At 41.4% G+C, this 17,824-nt stretch overlaps 1 protein-coding gene across 2 annotated transcripts in view; it reads right to left on the bottom strand.

Moving 5' to 3' along the window:
• DRAM1 (DNA damage regulated autophagy modulator 1) overlaps nucleotides 1–17,824 on the bottom strand; it is a 70,325-nt gene that overhangs the window by 49,826 nt on the left and 2,675 nt on the right. Inside the window, exons 1-2 of one of the 2 annotated variants that reach the window (XM_072724724.1) lie at nucleotides 14,611–14,699; nucleotides 12,660–12,754 (exon numbers count right to left, since the gene is read on the bottom strand). In XM_072724724.1, the coding sequence (XP_072580825.1) occupies nucleotides 12,660–12,682 (23 nt within the window). In that variant the 5' untranslated portion in view covers nucleotides 12,683–12,754; nucleotides 14,611–14,699. Of the gene's footprint in view, nucleotides 1–12,659; nucleotides 12,755–14,610; nucleotides 14,700–17,824 lie in introns of those variants that run through there. The other variant, XM_072724725.1, reaches the window with a different exon arrangement.

The raw sequence follows: 17,824 nt of genomic DNA, 5'->3' as shown, positions 1-17,824 counted from the left end.
GGTTAATTTTTGTTCTTTAACAAGAAGGAAACCACCATTTGTAGTGAGATAAATCAAATGCAAAGGGAGCCTGGCTATTGTTTTGAGAAGAGAAAATGGAGCTCAGTAGTGTGCCCCAGGCCTACTCAGAGTGGCTACAGCTAAGCAAGGAGCTGGAGACACAAGAAGGAGCCTCTCCCTTGAGGGCTTGGATGGAGCCAAATTCCCCCTCTCACATATACTTTCAGGAGTGGCAGATAATCAGTGGCATCCTACTTTGGGGTCACATGAGGAAGGAGGTGGAGCAGGAAGTGACTTGGCAGCTTCTGCCACCAGTCTGGTAGAGATAACACCGAGTTCTCTAAGTTAGGGCCAAGAGGCCAAGGCAGCATTTGTGGATCACTGGGCCCCAGCCTGGCCAGGAGTGTAGGCCAATAGTCTCAATCCCGCCCATTCCAGCAGTAAGTGTCCCCAAGGTCCCCATGACAGGCATTTCTGGGACATTAGTACTAAGTTGAGGAGGGTGCCTGAGGCCTGCAACGGTTTCAAAACCTAACAGATAAAGAGGCACTTTTGGATATAAGAACTCCCTCTTCTCGCCAGGAGGGCACGTGGCTTCTCCTGTGGAACCCAGACACCTTGAAGAGTAAGACAGGGGAGGATGATGAACTGGCTGCAATGTGGAGTCACAGATTGGATTCTCGGGTATTTACCCAGCAAGAGACAGTTTCAAAAAGCACACACAAAGACACCCACCAAGATACCTTTCCCTAGTAAGTGTGACTCTCACAGCATCCCATTTTATGGCTTCCCTTCTCCCTTCAGCTGAGCGGAGTGGAGATTAGTGAGAATGTTTAGATCGATTAAAAATGAAAAGGACCTACTATAATGGGTTGTGGTGTTGAAATGTTTAGCCTCATACTTCTATGATGAGCTTTATGTGAATTATCTCATTTAATCTTCACAGCAGCCTTAGAAAAACAGAGGGTTATTATTATACCTATTTTACAGGTGAGAAAACAAGGCTTAAAGATAGTAAGAGGGGACCAGTTATTGAGTCTACACTGATTGATTCCAGAGACTGTTCGCTTGAGCAGTTTTCTGTTTTCTCCCTGTAAGTCAAATAGGATACTTAATGAAAGTTTAAAGTTTCAGTAATCAATTGATTAATTGAGGTTATGTATATCACCCTGAACCTTTATATCCGGGAAATCCCAAGCATCATTCATTCATATACCAAATATGTTTTGAGGGCTTACTATGTGTCAATCCCTGTGCTTACTGATCAAGAAACTGTATCTGATAAAATTGGGTTGTCACCCCATAGGAGGTCAGGATCTCTTGCTCTGTACTTGAGCCTGAGTCTGTTTTCAGATTTCATACAGGGTGACTGGAGAGGTGACTGGGTCACGAGGCAGAGGAACCTGGAAACTCCATCACAGTCCTTCCTCAAGGAGACATATGGCTGTCTACCATGGTGACTGTGTCCTGGAGAAAGAGGAATTCTGAAAGGTATTCGAGGACTACCAAATACAGGGGTTGAGTTGATACTGATATTTGGAGACCTAAAGCATCGCAATAGGACATTTTTTTCTCTGTATGGTAGGCTTTAATTTAATAATAGGTGTAGGACACATTTAACATATGACTTGCAAATATTTGTTCTTAGAATCTAGATTTTCTTTTATGTTATATGATGTATCATATGTCAGAGTAAGGTTTTAATTGGTGTTAGAGTTCCTTGAGGAGGTCAACTTGGTTACAAGTTGACTACATTGAGCATAGTAGAAGATAACACTTCAAAAGTATTAACCTTCATAAGGGAAACAGCTGACACAATGACACAATAGCTAGAGTAGTTTGGGTGCTGGATTTGTATAAAATTTCAAGATAACTAATTCTTTAAAGAAGAGAAATAGGGGATGCCTGGGTGGCTCGGCAGTTTGGCGCTTGCCTTTGGCCCAGGGCGCAATCCTGGAGTCCCAGGATTGAGTCCCGCGGTGGGCTCCCAGCATGGAGCCTGCTTCTCCCTCTGTGTCTCTGCCTGTGTGTGTGTGTGTGTGTGTGTGTGTCTATAATAAATAAATAAATAAATAAATAAATAAATAAATAAATAAATCTTTAAAAAAATAAAGAAGAGACATGAATACACAGAAGAACTTGCTATGTTGCTGCATGAGAATACTAAATGCCTTCGAGATGTCATAGTCAGCAATGGACTTGCAGAACACCAATAAAGAAGGAAACAACCTAAAAGCAGCCAGAGAGACAAGACAGATCACCTGTAATTAACTACTGATGTTTCAACAATGATGGAAACTAGATGTGTGTGGAATTATAGAGCCAAAGTCTTCACAGAAAACTACCTTCCAAGAATGAGGGCACATCTGAGATGTTTCAGATAAACAATAACTGAGAATCTTTACTACCAATAGACCTTCTCTCTACACCAATATCTAAAGAATATATTTTAGGAAGAATATATTACAGAAAAAAGATCCAAGAGTCAAAAAGAATGGACGGGCAGCCCGGGTGGCTCAGCGCGGTTTAGCGCCGCCTTCGGCCCAGGGTGTGATCCTCGAGACCCAGGATGGAGTCCCACATCGGGCTCCCTGCATGGAGCCTGCTTCTCCCTCTGCCTGTGTCTCTGCCTCTCTCTCTCTCTCTCTCTCTCTGTGCCTCTCATGAATAAATGAATAAAATCTTTTTTTAAAAAAAAAAAGAATGGAGAAGATGGAAATTGTATAACATGTATATAACTCAAAACAAGTCTGTATAACTGGGGAAAAATATCATGTGTGTGAATTGGAAGATTCACGAGTATCCAGGTATAATTCTCCCCAAATGGATTTAAGGATTTAATGCAATCTCAACCAAAATCTCAATGATTTTTTTTTTTTTGTAGGAACCAACAGATTGATAAAATTTATGGAAAATCAAAAGATGGAAACAGTCAAAACAGTTTTTAAAAGAAAAAAATACTGGGAGACTCAAATCATCAAATTTCAAGACTTTGTATAAAGATACAGTAATCAAGGTAGAGTGGTATCAGTGTCAGGAAAAGACATGAAGAATTTTGTTGGAATTGATGAGAGAATCCAGAAATAGACCCACATGTAAAAGTTGATTTTTGAAAAGATGTCAGTTCAATGAACAAAGCAAAGTCTTTTCTGCAAAATGTGCTGTACTGATACACACTGTCCCTCAAAAATAAGAGAGAAGAAACTGTGCTTTACACCATATACAAAACTTAGCTCAGAATTATCACAGACTTAAAAATAAGAGCTAAAATGAAAAATATTTCTAGAAAATATTTATGATTTTGGAAGTGACCAATAGCTTTTAATTGCCAAACACTTGGCAATGTCTGGAGACATTTTTGGTAATTACAACTTTGTGTTACTGTTGTTTTTTAAAGATTTTATTTATTTATTCATGAGAGACACAGAGAGAGGCAGAGACATAGGCAGAGGGAGAAGCAGGCTCCCTGCGGGGAAGCCTGATGTGGGACTGGATCCTGGGCCCTGGAGGTCACACCCTGAGGCCAAGGCAGACCGCTGAACCCCACCACCGCCTCCGCTGCCCCCCCCCCCCTCCGGCGTCCAGGTCATTACAACTCTGGATGGGGAGTTGCTACTAGCATCTAATGAGCAGAGGCCAGGAATGCTGGTAAGCCTTGCACAACACACAGGGTGCCCCTCAGACACAACAAAATTACCCCTCACAGAATGTTAATGAGTATGGAGGTTGAGAGAACCCTGGGTGGGCAAAGGTTTCTTAAGACAGACACAGAAATAGGAACCACGAAAGAAAAAAAAAAATTAAAAAAAAAAAAGCCAAAAAAAATTGGGCTTCACCAAAACTTTTCCTTTTTGTGAGACCCCGTTAGGAAATGAAAAGACAAGCCACACACTCGAAGGTAACATTTGTAAAACACATGTACGTGAATGTTCACAAACTGGTGAGTGGAGAAACAACTTGTGGTACAAGCACACAGTGGAAAGCTACTTAGCAAGAAGCATAACTACCGAGAGACGAAGCAACATGCAAGGACCTTAAAAGCACACAAAGACACACACACACAAATATTTACCATCGGAATCCATTTATAGGACAACTTAGAAAAGGTAAGACTACAGGTACAAAAAAGCAGATGGGTGATGTCCACAGGCTGGAGGTACAAGCAGGAGCTGACCTCAAAGGGGCCCGAGGGAACTCTTCCGGGCGATGGAGCATCTTCCATCCTAATTGCGCTGATGGCCACGCAAATGCACACTTTGTCAAAATCCACTGAACTGCACATTTTAAAAGAGTGAGTTTTATTATATTATACTTCAATAGGCCTGACTTAAAAAAAGAAAAAGAAAAACGCCCTGACCGTTAATTCAAAAGCATTGCACATACTAAAGTCACAGACTAACACTGAGCAATTGCAGGCAGTTTGCAAGTCTACGAACCGGCCACACTTGTATATATTTTATAGGCTAGGTGCCAGAAGGGAGGGGTTTGCTCCTTCCCCACCGTAACTACAGAAGCACAAATTAAAAAACCAGTGAGGTTTCTCAGAGGCACCAAGTTCCCACCTCAGGGCTTTTGCACCTGCTGCCTAAAATGGCCTTTCTCCAGATTTTCATGGGGCTGCTTTCACTTTGTTCACATCTGTGCTTAAAAGTCACCTCCCTGCAGCCCTTTCCAAATGATGCTAACCCCTTAATGCCATCGTTCTCTAGTTCCTTATTGTGCTCTATTTTTCTTCATCACATTTATCACCACCTAACACTGCATTATATATTAACTTGTACATTTCTTTATTGCCTGCCTGCCCTTGGTGATTATGTGCCCATGAGGGAATTTTGCCTTATTGCTTTTGGATTGTCCTTCTGGCCTAACACAGGGATTGGAACGTTGCAGGTTCTCAACGAGTATTTGTTAAATAATTTTAAAAATGAATACATGAGAAATGGTTTTATATATTATTTTATAACAAAATTATTTTATAACAAATGCAATGAAATGTTCTTTCACCGGACATGTAAAACTTAAAAAAAAAAGAAAGAGTGTTATGAGAGATGTAAGAAATCTGATCCTGATATTCTGTTGAGGGGTATTGATTGGTGTAGCATTTTTTTCATGGTAGTTAGCCAATATCTATTAAAATATGCATACCTTTTGACTCAGCCAGTCTACTTCTAGAACATATTTGTCAGAAATATTCATACAGATACACACAAATTTAAGAATAAGGATATTCGCTGTGTCATTTAATAGTCAAAAATTATTTTGAAAGTAAAGGACTCATTGAATATATTACATTAAATTTATCTGTGGAATATTATGCACCTGTAAAAAGAATGGGGTAGATCATATACTATCAACATGGTGAAGACACAGGAGAGAGGCAGTGGTATAGTGGTGTAGCCTACGGACCCTGGAGTTAGTCTGCCTGGGCTCATGCTCCAGCTCTGTCATTTTCTGGCTCTGTGATCCTGGCCAGAACTTAATTTCTCTGTTTCTCAGTCCCAGCATCTGCAAAGTGAAGATTATAATTGTTCTTACTTTACAGGGTTCAGCTAGTTAATATATTTAAAATATTTAAAGCAATGTCAAGAACATAGTAGGCACAACAAATATTAGATTTGATTGTTACTGATAATGATAATTATTTTGTTATGTTGTTGTTACGCATTATTGTTATACTACTACATATTATTATCACTACTACTACTATGTTCTTTTCTTTTTGTATATTTTTTATTGGAGTTCGATTTGCCAACATACAACACCCAGTGCTCATCTCATCAAGTGCCCACTTCAGTGCCCATCACCCAGTCACCCCATCCACCCCCCCACTTCCACTGCCCCTTGTTCATTTCCCAGAGTTAGAAGTCTCTCATGTTTTGTCACTCTCTCTGATTTTTCCCACTCATTTTCTCTCCTTTCCCCTATAATCCCTTTCACTATTTTTTATATTCCTCCTATGAATGAAACCATATAATGTTTGTCCTTCTCTGATTGACTTACTTCACTCAGCATAATACCCTTCAGTTCCATTCACATTGAAGCAAATGGTGGGTATTTGTCGTTTCTTTTTCTTTTTTTTAATAACAAATTTATTTTTTATTGGTGTTCAATTTGCCAACATACAGAATAACACCCAGTGCTCATCCCATCAAGTGCCCCCCTCAGTGCCCATCACCCATTCACCCCCACCCTCTGCCCTCCTCCCCTTCCACCACCCCTAGTTCTTTTCCCAGAGTTAGGAGTCTTCATGTTCTGTATCCCTTTCTGATATTTCCTACCCATTTCTTCTAATGGCTGAGTAATACTCCATTGTATACATAAACCACATCTTCTTTATCCATTCGCTTTTCGATGGACACCGAGGCTCCTTCCACAGTTTGGCTATTGTGGACATTGCTGCTATAAACATTGGGGTGCAGGTGTCCCAGTCTTTCACTGCATCTGTATCTTTGGGGTGAATCCCCAGCAGTGCAATTGTTGGGTCATAAGGCAGTTCTATTTTTAACTCTTTGAGGAACCTCCACAGTTTTCCAGAGTGGCTGCACAGTTCACATTCCCACCAACAGTGCAAGAGGGTTCCCCTTTCTCCACATCTTTTCCAACATTTGTTGCTTCCTGTCTTGTTAATTTTCACCATTCTCATTGGTGTGAGGTGGTATCTCATTGTGGTTTTGATTTGTATTTTCGTGATGGCGAGTGATGCGGAACATTTTCTCAGGTGCTTGGCCATGTGTATGTCTTCTTTGGTGAAATTTCTGTTCATGTCTTTTGCCCATTTCATGATTGGATTGTTTGTTTCTTGGCTGTTGAGTTTAATGAGTTCTTTATAGATCTTGGATACTAGCCCTTTATCTGATGTGTCATTTGCAAGTATCTTCTCCCATTCTGTAGGTTGTCATTTAGTTCTGTTGACTGTTTCTTTTGCTGTGCAGAAGCTTTTAATCTTGATGAAATCCCAATAGTTCATTTTTGCTTTTGTTTCCCTTGCCTTCAAAGATGTATCTTGCAAGAAGTTGCTGTGGCCAAGTTCAAAAAGGGTGTTGCCTGTGTTCTCCTCTAGGACGTTGATGGATTCTTGTCTCACATTTAGATCTTTCATCCATTTTATCTTTGTGTATGGTGTAAGAGAATGGTCATTTCATTCTTCTGCACGTGGCTGTCCGACTTTCCCAGCACCATTTATTGAAGGGATTGTCCTTTTTCCAGGAGGTAGTCTTTCCTGCTTTGTCGAATATTAGTTGACCATAGAGTTGAAGGCCCATTTCTGGGTTCTCTATTCTGTTGCATTGATCTATGTGTCTGTTTTTGTGCCAGTGCCACACTGTCTTAATGATTACAGCTTATAGTACAATTTGAAATCTGGCATTGTGATGCCCCTGGCTCTGGTTTTCTTTTTCAATATTCCCCTGGCTATTTGGGGTCTTTTCTGATTCCACACAAACCCTTAAGATGATTTGTTCCAACTCTCTGAAGAAAGTCCATGGTATTTTGATAGGGATTGCATTGAACGTGTCACTACTACTACTATGGAAAGAGTTTCAAAATTTCTGTTAGAGTAAGCTCCACAATTCAGAGACTGCGTTTGCTTTGCTTATCAGTATAAACGTAGGGCCTAGCAAAGTTATCTGGTACATAGTTGAGCCTCGATGAAAAATATTGACGTGTTGAATGAATGATGATAGATTTATAGAGCAAGATGTAGACCAACATGTACAAGACATTTTTGAAAGGCAATTTATTAATGTAACATAATGTGTCAACCAAATTTCAATTAAAAAAAGATAAAAGGCAATGTAATGGTGAAGTGTTTGTAATGTAAACAATGTAAACAATGTAAACAATGTAATGTAAACAATGGTTGTAATGTAAAAGTGAATGTAATGGATGATGTGTACTGATCTCTGCAACTTATTTTGAAATACTTATTTTTTTTTAAAGATGGATAGTTGAATGGTAACTGGCATAGATATTGGCCCATATTTGAATAGATATGTGGAAAAACAATGAAGGTAACACACTAATAGTAGAACGTAGGGGGTAGGTAAGTGTTTCAATGTACAATTCTTACAGCTTTTCTGTTGAATGAAGAAACGCTAAGTGGATGTGTTTATACTCGGTATGGAAGAGATCTTCAGGGCTTCTAAGGGGGGTGGTATTCCAAGTGAAATAATGTTTTATCTTGGGGGACCTGTCTAGCCTTTTCAGAGGTCTGAACATCTGAGCACTCTGCCCCTGAGGGCCACAGAACTTCCTAATTACTCTAACAACCACAAAGGTCCTCACCTATTTACAAATACTTCCATGTTGAGAAGGAGAATCTGTATCAAACTGGTAACAATGATTATGTCTCTGCAATTTCATTTAAAAGGGGGATGGAGTGAGAGACACAGATAGGAAATATTATTTGTATTGTAATTTCAATAAAATATGCCTAAACTTAAAAAAAACTAATTAAATCTGCAAAAAATAATTGTCTGGAAGAATATGCATCACTATGTAAACAATGGTTAACCCTGGGAATAGCCGCAGGACCTGGGAGACGATGACATCTTTAACTTTTTACTATATATGCTTTGATTGTTTTTATTTTTATAAACATGAATTATTTTGTAGCAATAAAAATGTAAAGGTCAATTTGTAAAAGAAGAAAGCTAAATGAAACATTCACCGAGGAAAAAAAAACAACAGGAAGAGCTATCAGAGATTTTGTCTCCTTTGGCCTATTTTATGCTAAGAATATAAGACTTTCATGATAAGAAAACTGAACTTCAGTTAAAACAAAAGAGAATATTAAAATTCATAGGAAAATGCATGAACATAAATATTTGTGAAACAGACACTTTTGGTTTTTAACTCTATTTGTTAGATATTATCTGCACAGACAATGATTCATCGGTAATTTTTCACCAGAAAGAGAATAGTTTGACTAACAGGTTGCCTTGTCATACTCCTGTTATGACCATTGAAGTCTCAGTGACAGGCTCGCTGAAATTGGGCCATTTTGGAAATTATCACTGTGGATGCTGCCGCGTAGTGGTGAAACGTGTTGACTATCTGTTGTCAGAAAGAAATCTGGAATTTCTTTTTTTTCTTAAGAGTTTATTTATTTGTTCACAAGAGACACACAGAGAGAGGCAGAGACACAGGCAGAGGGAAAAGCAGGCTCCTTGTGGGGAGCCCGATGCAAGACTCGATCCCAGGACCCCGGGGTCATGCCCTAAGCCGAAGGCAGATCCTCAACCCCTGAGCCCCCCAAGTATCCCAAAAATCTGGAATTTAGACAAGGAACTTAGACGAGTTTTAGGACCATGTCTGAATCATTCATTTGTTCATTTTACAAACATCTGCTTCCAAAGTCTCTAAGTCAATAGAACATTGAGAAGCATGGAGAGGATTTGAAGGAGTATGGAGAACAGACTGCCCTAAAATGCTTATAAGCTCATTCAAGACACAAATGCATACTTGAGGATTTCAAGAAAATCATGACGCAGTGTCGAGAACCATAAAGCCATAGAATGTCACACGTACAGAGGATCTTAACAGCCATCTGTTCCAACCAGTGAGATAATTAATGCCAAATAAGGGACAGAAAATTTATGAGCAGAGGAGATCCTTGACTGAGGCTCGTAGTGTATCCTGAGTTCCCCCAAGAGCCCGGGCAGTGATGCAGACACTACGACGGTGACATCTATTTCAGACTCTGAACGTGAAGGAAACAACATACATACTCTCCATTTGCTCACAGATTCATGCCCTGCCCTTTGCTGACCCCAAGGACGGCTTTACCCAGCCTCTCCTCCCCTCTGGCTTCGAGCAGTGGGAGGCAGCAGTGTGAGATCAAGGGGGGAAGCAGATGGGAGTAGGGGCTGTGGGGGGCACTTCCTTCTGGCTCCCTCACTGCCTGGCCGCATCCTTTCTCACAGTGGCTGTGTTTCTGATTAATCTACAAGGATATCTCCTGGCGGGCAGCCCCCACCCCAGCTTCAGCCCTCACAGATTCTGATAAACCCCGTTCCCTTAAAGACATTGTCAAATATCTAATTTCCTTCTAGATATTTCCTTAAAGATATTATAATTTGCCATGGAATAAAATGTAGAAGAGCAGAGGGAATAGGGCTCATCTACGTGGACTAGACCACTCAGGGACGGCAGGAGGAGGACTGTCATCCAAGAGAGTTCTCAAATGAATCAGGAAAATATTCTGTCCTGAACACCAAAGCAAGACATTTCAAGACGGTTTTTTTTTTTTAAGATTTTATTTATTTATTCATGAGAGACACAGAGAGAGTGGCAGAGACACAGGCAGAGGGAGAAGCAGGCTCCCTGCAGGGAGCCCAATGTGGGACTCGATCCCAGGAACCCAGGGAAGGGGTTAATCCCAAGAAGGGGTTAATAGGGGCATCCCGGTGGCTCAGTTGCTTAAACACCCGACTCGAGGTTTCATCTCAGGTCATGATCTAATGGTTGTGGGACTGAGCCCCGAGTCAGGCTCCATGCTCAGCCAGGAGTCTGCTTGTAAGATTCTCCCCTCCCCAAATAAATAAATCTTAACAAAAGGGAGGGGTGGTTAATGAAGACACTATCAAATATTCCAGTCGGGTCAAGGAGAAGGCGAATTTAAAAACACTACTGGATCTGTTACGACTCATTATTTCAGTGGTATTTCATTATTTCAGAGGGCAGTTTTAATAGGAGTAACAATAGAAATCAGGTTGTCAAAGGTTAAAGGGGGACCCCATTTTAAAAATAGGCAAAAGGGGGCACCAGACTGGCTCAGTTGCTAGAGCATGTGACTCTCAATATGAGGGTCATGAGTTCAAGCCCCACATTGGGCAGGAGAGCTTACTTTAAAAAATAATAATAAAATAAAAATGGGCAAAGGGCTTAAGTAGAAATTTCACCAAAGAGGGTTGCTTGGCTGGCTCAGTTGTCAGTGGGTGAGACTTGATCTCAGGATCATGAGTTTTTTCAAAGATTTATTTGAGATAGAGAGAGAAGAGGAATGGGGGGAGGGACAGAGGGAGGGAGAGAATCTCGAGCAGACTGCACCCTGAGCGTGGAGCCCAACGCGGAGCTTGATCTTACGACCCTGAGATCATGACCTGAGCTGAAATCAAGAGTTTGATGCTTAACTTGCTGAGCTACCCAGGTGCCCCAACACTGAGGCTTTGACTGTGACTTGTTGTTTGAGAAAAAGCTGTCTTCATACAAATGCATGCTTCTAGCTTAACTAGAGGAAACTTCTCAAAGTTAAGTGACAGTGAATCTGCATGTTGTGTAGTGAAAAGAAAGCCAGGAGAATGCACCTGTGGAACCTAGACCAATATAAAGTGAGATGGGAAACATGACACATCCTCATCTGAATTGCAATTTTAGTGTCATTGCTTTCAATATCTTAAGTATTTATTTATTCATTTATTTATTTATTTTAAAGTAGGCTCCCCACCCAATGTGGGGATCAAGAGCCCCAGGATCAAGGGTCACACGCTCTACCAACTGAGCCAGCTAGGCACTCCTAATGCCATTGCTTTAAATTAAAAACTCCAAGAGTTCTCTGAGCCCTAGAGAGGAAGAGGACTGTCCACACTGCCAGGGAACTTCATATGTAGCTTTTAGAGTTTGTTCAGTTTCGTGAGCACTGAGCAGTGCAGCAATTGGGAGAAACCTGCAGCTGGCTTGGACTTGAAGAGATATCTCATTTTTCTTTTCCTTGCGCTTCCCTCTGTTCATTCTACTCTAATAACTACCAGCCCTTTACCTTGGTATCCTTCAGAGATTCATACCATGGCCATTGCCTCATTCAGCCTGATGTGTCAGAGCCATCAGTTAACCAGTCTTCTACTATGACATTCACACTATAGGTAAACCCTGGAATTTGGTGCCACTATGTTAGTTGACACTACTTGGATTCATGCAGTTTCCTTAAGATTGTTTACAATGACTGTACTAAATTCAGAGCATTGCCAAAGCACTGCAGCAAAATGTCAGAGTAGCCCTGACGGTCTTCTAGAAGGCATGTGATGCAAAGGGTTGCAGGAAGGGAGGTGGAAAGGGGGATGAGGTAACTGGGTGATGGGCACTGGGGAGGGCACGTGATGGGATAGGCACTGGGTGTTAATACTGTATGTTGGCAAATTGAACTTAAAAACAAATGTAAAAAAAATAGATGGTATGTGGTGTGAGATGCAAAAATCTCCCCATCTAAATATGCAGTTGACATTGTAATGAGTTAGATAATCAGTGCTTACAGATAATTAAATATAGTTGTGGAGTGCTTACTACATTGGATCTGAGGAGCAGAAAACTAAGAACCAGTAAGAAAAATCATTTCTGATCCTTTGGGATCAGAAAATCCCAAAGGCTTGGAAATCAGGAAATGGATATAACTTTCAATCATAAGGGTAAGATGTAGCTTTTGCAAATAGGTAGACTGCAGAGTATATCATGGGAGGTCCAATATTAATCCAGGGAAATACCTGGAACCTACTGCTACATGGATGGCTTGTGAGAACTTAAATACGGAGGTATTAGGAGCTAGGCGAGGGAGGGGATTTTTGAGCAAACCTGAAACCTTTGCAAAAACTGCTCATGTGTTAGGCAAGGAAGGAGGCCTCAATGAATCCCAAAGAGTCAGTATCACACGAAGCCCATTCTCTTACCTTGTTTTGGTCAGATTATTCATAGACTAGAGAAACCACTCGTTGTCTTACGCAGAGAGGGATTCAGTTGGTTCACCCACCAACCAGTAGGAGAGCTGAACAAAGAGATTTTAGGTTGGATTTGTAGGAAGGGCTCCCCAAACCTCAGCCCAACTGAACTGCCCAGGTTACCAACACTGCCCCAGTCATGAAGAACAGGGGCAGGGTGACACCTGCTGAGGCAGGAAGTCAGTTCACAGCCCCATTACCAAAAACGGGTACCCTCTGCCCTGCCCCTCTCTCCCGTGTCCCTCTCAGATGAAATCCTTCTGTGACTCCATCTGCTCAGGAGGATCTGTTTTTAGGGATATGCAGGTATCAGGTGTTGCCTCTCAGCTTCAGGTTTCCCCCCCCAACCCCAGCTCTCTGGTCACTGCCTGCACCCAGTCTCTCTCTCTTCAGCCTTTGCCAGCACAGGGTGGTGGACAGACTTTGCAGGGAGAAGCAGGCTCTTGCATTTTCTTCTACCCACTGTACCATGGACTGTTAGCCCATGAATATGTGAGGCCATCAGTGATGGTCTGCCCAGCCCTGCACTGCCGGGAGTACAGGTACTGCCCAGGCCCCTACTGGAGCCACCCAACCATGGTCTTTCCAAGATGGATGCTATGTCCAGGTCCGTGCCCACCGAGGAGCCCCAACTCCCAGTGTGCACCTGCATTCCGTGCCAACACTTACAGGATGCAATGTAACTAGTGCTTACAGGTAAGTTTATAGTCTTGAAGTATTAAATAAAAAATAATAAAGACTGAAAAAAGTTGAGCTAAGTATTAAAGTTGAGAAACTAGTGCAAGAGCAACAAAACAAATTCAGAGAACAAGAGGAAAAGAAATGACACAGATAAAGACATAAATCAATAAAAGAGGGGCGCCTGGGTGGCTCAGTCAGTTAAGCAGCTAGCAGCCTTTGGCTCAAGTCATGAACCTGGGGTCCTGGGATGGAGCCCCACCTCGAGCTCCCTGGTCCGCGGGGAGTCTGCTTCTCCTTCTCCCTCTCCCCCAACCCCTTGCACTCTTCATCATTCTCTCTCAAATAGATAAATAAAATCTTTAAAAATATAAAATAAACCAATACAATAGAAAAAAACAAAGAAAAATAGGATGATCCAAAGAGTAAGTGAAAAAAATTAGGAAAAAATGGAGAAAATACAAAAAGAAGTAATGCATGAGATGAAATGAAGAAACAGAGAGTAAATCATAGTAAACATTAACAGAGATTTTAAAACCTAGATGATTTGAGTACATTTCTGGAAATCTCCCATACAACATCACCCAGGTCCAAATAGTTTTTCAAAGTGAGTTCCATCTCAAAATTTAGGTTTGTTCTTCATAACATTCTAGTTTCATTTAATTCATCAAAATTTTAAGCTCTATGAGGGGCTTAAACTCCCCACCCTGGGATCAAGAGAGTCCCATGCTCTACTGACTGAGCTAGCCAGGTGCCCCCAAATAACCAAAACTTTAATAGTTGCCAACTCTATACTTGACACTTATTTCCAAGCAAAACATATTGACCCATTTGATAGATAAATTATCTAATTGGCTAATATCAGCAAAGCACAATGCTATGGTGGGGATGCAGTTATGAATAAGATAGGAAAGTCTCTTGCCTTTATAATGACTGTAACCCGTGGATGGAACATACAACCCCCCATAAGTAAATATCAAATAAATGGAATAAAGTCTGGTCACACATGAGAAAATTATACTTCTATATACATGATGTATTTGAATTAATGAAACAGTAAACAGGCCATTTTATGTCTTGGCTCTTGAGATTCTCTCAGAAACGTTTAATGATTTTCTTTTCTATTTTTCAAAAAAATTAAAAACTGCCCTGGATTTCTTTTTAAGGACAAAGACAGAGAGGGATGAGGTCATTTATAATAGGCCTCCATTTTATGAACACATACCATATATCCTGGAAGGAGGAAGAAGACCAAAGTTAAGATACACTTTCTGGCAAGAAGCAAGGTTTTCAAGGCTGAAGCTTGAAAGTGAAAGCATTTCACTGTCTTAACATTTTATCCTTTTTTACCTGGAATAAGGCAAAGATGGAACTAAATCCAGATTTATCAGGAGTTATTTCAATGTAGCTTATCTGCCAGTTAAGGCTCTTTGCTTAGAGACCTTCCCAATTCTCCACATTTACTTAAATACAACACATCTGTTTTGTGGGTCTGGGCAAGAGGTTCCTTTTCGTGCATGACCGTTCACTTCTACTGTTCATTTTTCACCCAGGCCAAGCCAAAGACGACTCAAGCATGGAGTTGAGTTGAGGTTTTAGGTTGAGTTGAGGTTTTAGGGCCCAGTATGCAGAAGCGTTCTCCTTGTCTCTTGAGCTTGGGACCAGATGAGAAAGCCATGTGAGAATCAGGCAGCTAGAGATCCAAGTGTCAGCTCCAGTCCTGGGTAAGTTGGACAGTTAAGCTTCACCTGTGCAGACAAGTGGGCAGGCCGCATTTCACCCCCCAAATGAGACAGAGTTTCTAGGTCCTGGCTCAGCCCGGAGCAGATACTCCCATTTGGGGCAGACAGTAAATGAGGACGCGAGTCTGCGGCAGATAGTTTTAATTCCTTTCTGCCTCAATCAGGCACACCCCTCCTCTCCTGGGATGAGGGCAGGAAGGGACTCCAGGACTAGGGGATGATGGGGAATGTGTCTTAAAATGAAAGAAAGTCACTGCAAACCCCCTGAGACCTAAGCTGTCCTGTTTTATTCTATCATATGGTCTGGTCCAAACTCCCTTTCCTAGAAAAGGCCCTGAAGAATCTTTGTCTCAAGTGAACGATTAATTAGCATTTCTGACGATCTCTTGTATCATTCTAATGGATTTTGTAAGACTCTGCCCACCCCAGGATTTAATCCCCCAGGAGCAGGGCTCCAATAAGTACGCAGGGAGGGGCGAGGTGAGGATAAATGTCCCCTTGCTTTCAATCTTAACAAAATCCAAACTATTAGCCAACAGTCTGACCGGTGGCTGCAATTTGGGCCTCGTTTCCAGGTCTCATCAAGGCAGATGACACATACAGGGAACTCAGGCTCATATGTTTGTTTCTACACATCACACACACAAACACACCCCAACCCCCTAGCCTTTTGATTAGAATCACGTGGTTCTCTCTGCCATCTGTGTACCACTTTTGATAAAGACGTGTGTGCAAAGAAATCTTTCTTACCTGTACACTAAGTTGTAGTGCAAGTGCTACAATACCTGTCACAGGACCTTGGGCCTCAGGGGTGTGAGGGCCACGCAGCCATGGTGAGCAGAGGCCCTACACAAAGGTGGTAGGCAGGCTCTACTGAACCCCATGGATCGCCGCTAGGCAAACCCATGGCCGCAGTCATTCCAAGCGAACTAGGCATTAGGATTAGGGTTTGTCAGTGGAATCTCAGTTTAAAAAGTATCTTTAACAACCTGCCAATCAAGTAAAACTCATCTGCACACCATAGGTTGATCATGTGCGACGTGCTTAAATTACTTTCTTGTGCCCTCGAAAAAGGTCAGCTGGTCGGTTTTTTTTGTTTGTTTTTTAATTCAGAGAGGCTTTTATGATGTTTGAAGTTTTCATCTGAATGTTAAAAAAAAACTATTGGGAAAAGATTAAAAAAAAAAAACTATTGGGAAAAGAACCTATGGGAAAGAAAAAATAAGGGCGCCTGGGAGCTCAGTCTGTTAAGCGCTGACCCTTGGTTGTGGCTCTGGCCAGAATCTCAGGGTCCTGAGACTGAGCCCCCGGTTGGGTTCCCTGCTCTGCACGGAGTCTGCTTGAGATTCTCTCCCTCTCCCTTGCTCCTCTTCACTACTTGCCCTCTCTCTCTCTCAGATAGATAGATAGATAGATAGATAAAATCTTTGAAAAAAGAGAACATACTTTTTTTTTTTTTATTGATTTTGTGATGGATCTTGTTAGAAAACTGGAAAAGTGCACCAGTGAAAAGAATGGAGTGATGATTTATCAAGCATTTTGGGAATAAATTGATCCATTTATGTAAATGTCATAGTTTACCAGAGCCTAAGATACTAAACCTCTGGTTTTTCTTATTATCAGTAATTGATCCATTTTGGAAATATATTTAAAATATGGATTGCACTGAAAATGTGATTTCACTGAAATAAAATATTTATTAGGATGGTGGGAGGGTAAATTTTACTTTTAAACCTGGGCAGCTCAGTGGCTGAGTATCTGCCTTTGGCTCAGGTTGAAATGCTGGGGTCCTGGGATCCAGTCCCACATTTGGCTCCCTGCAGGGAGCCTGCTTCTCCCTCTGCCTATGTCTCTGCCTCTCTCTCTTTCTATGTCTTTCTCTCATGAATAAATAAATGAATCTTAAAAAAATAAATAAAATAAAATATGGATTGCATGCCCACTCTTCCTCTGGTGTCCCCAGCCCGGAGAACCAGCACTCTACCACATGCAATCAACCCACCAAGTCCCAGCAGTTTCCTTTACTAAGTATACCCAGGATTCTTTCCCCCTGACACTGTTCTGACCCCCTCCAAGCCACTCGTGCCCCTTGCCTGGACCCTCCAGGAGTCTCTCACCTAGGGCTGCCAGGATTGACATATAAAAATACAGGATGCCCAGTTAAATTTGAATTTCAGATAAACAACATATAATACTTATAGTATACTATAATACTGGCTTATAGTATAAGCCAGTCCCAGATGTCCCAGATGTTGAATAGGATATGATTACGGCTAAAATATTATTCACTGCCAATCTGAAGTCAAAGTTAATGAGGTGTTCTACATTTTATTTGACACTCTCTTCCCACTGGTCTCATGTCAACTCCTTGGGTCACCTCCTATACATGTTTTTTTTTTTTTAAGACGTAATTTATTTATTCACAAGAGACACACAGAGAGAAGCAGAGACACAGGCAGAGGGAGAAGCAGGCTCCCTGTGGGGAGCTGGATGTGGGACTTGACCCCAGGACCCCGGGAGCATGCCCTGAGCTAAGGGGAGATGCTCAACCACTGGGCCACCCAGGTCTCCTTCCCTATACATTTTCCACACCACAGTTATGATTCTTAAAATTCCTACCTGAACATGTCACTTTTTGATTTTTATTAACATTCTTTGCTATGTTTAAGCCTTTGCTCTTTTAAATGATTTTATTTT

Source organism: Vulpes vulpes, chromosome 10 (genome assembly GCF_048418805.1).
Source record: "Vulpes vulpes isolate BD-2025 chromosome 10, VulVul3, whole genome shotgun sequence".
NCBI lineage: Eukaryota > Metazoa > Chordata > Mammalia > Carnivora > Canidae > Vulpes > Vulpes vulpes.
The sequence above is the reverse complement of the archived record's forward strand: the minus strand, read 5'-3'. Positions and strand labels throughout refer to the sequence as shown.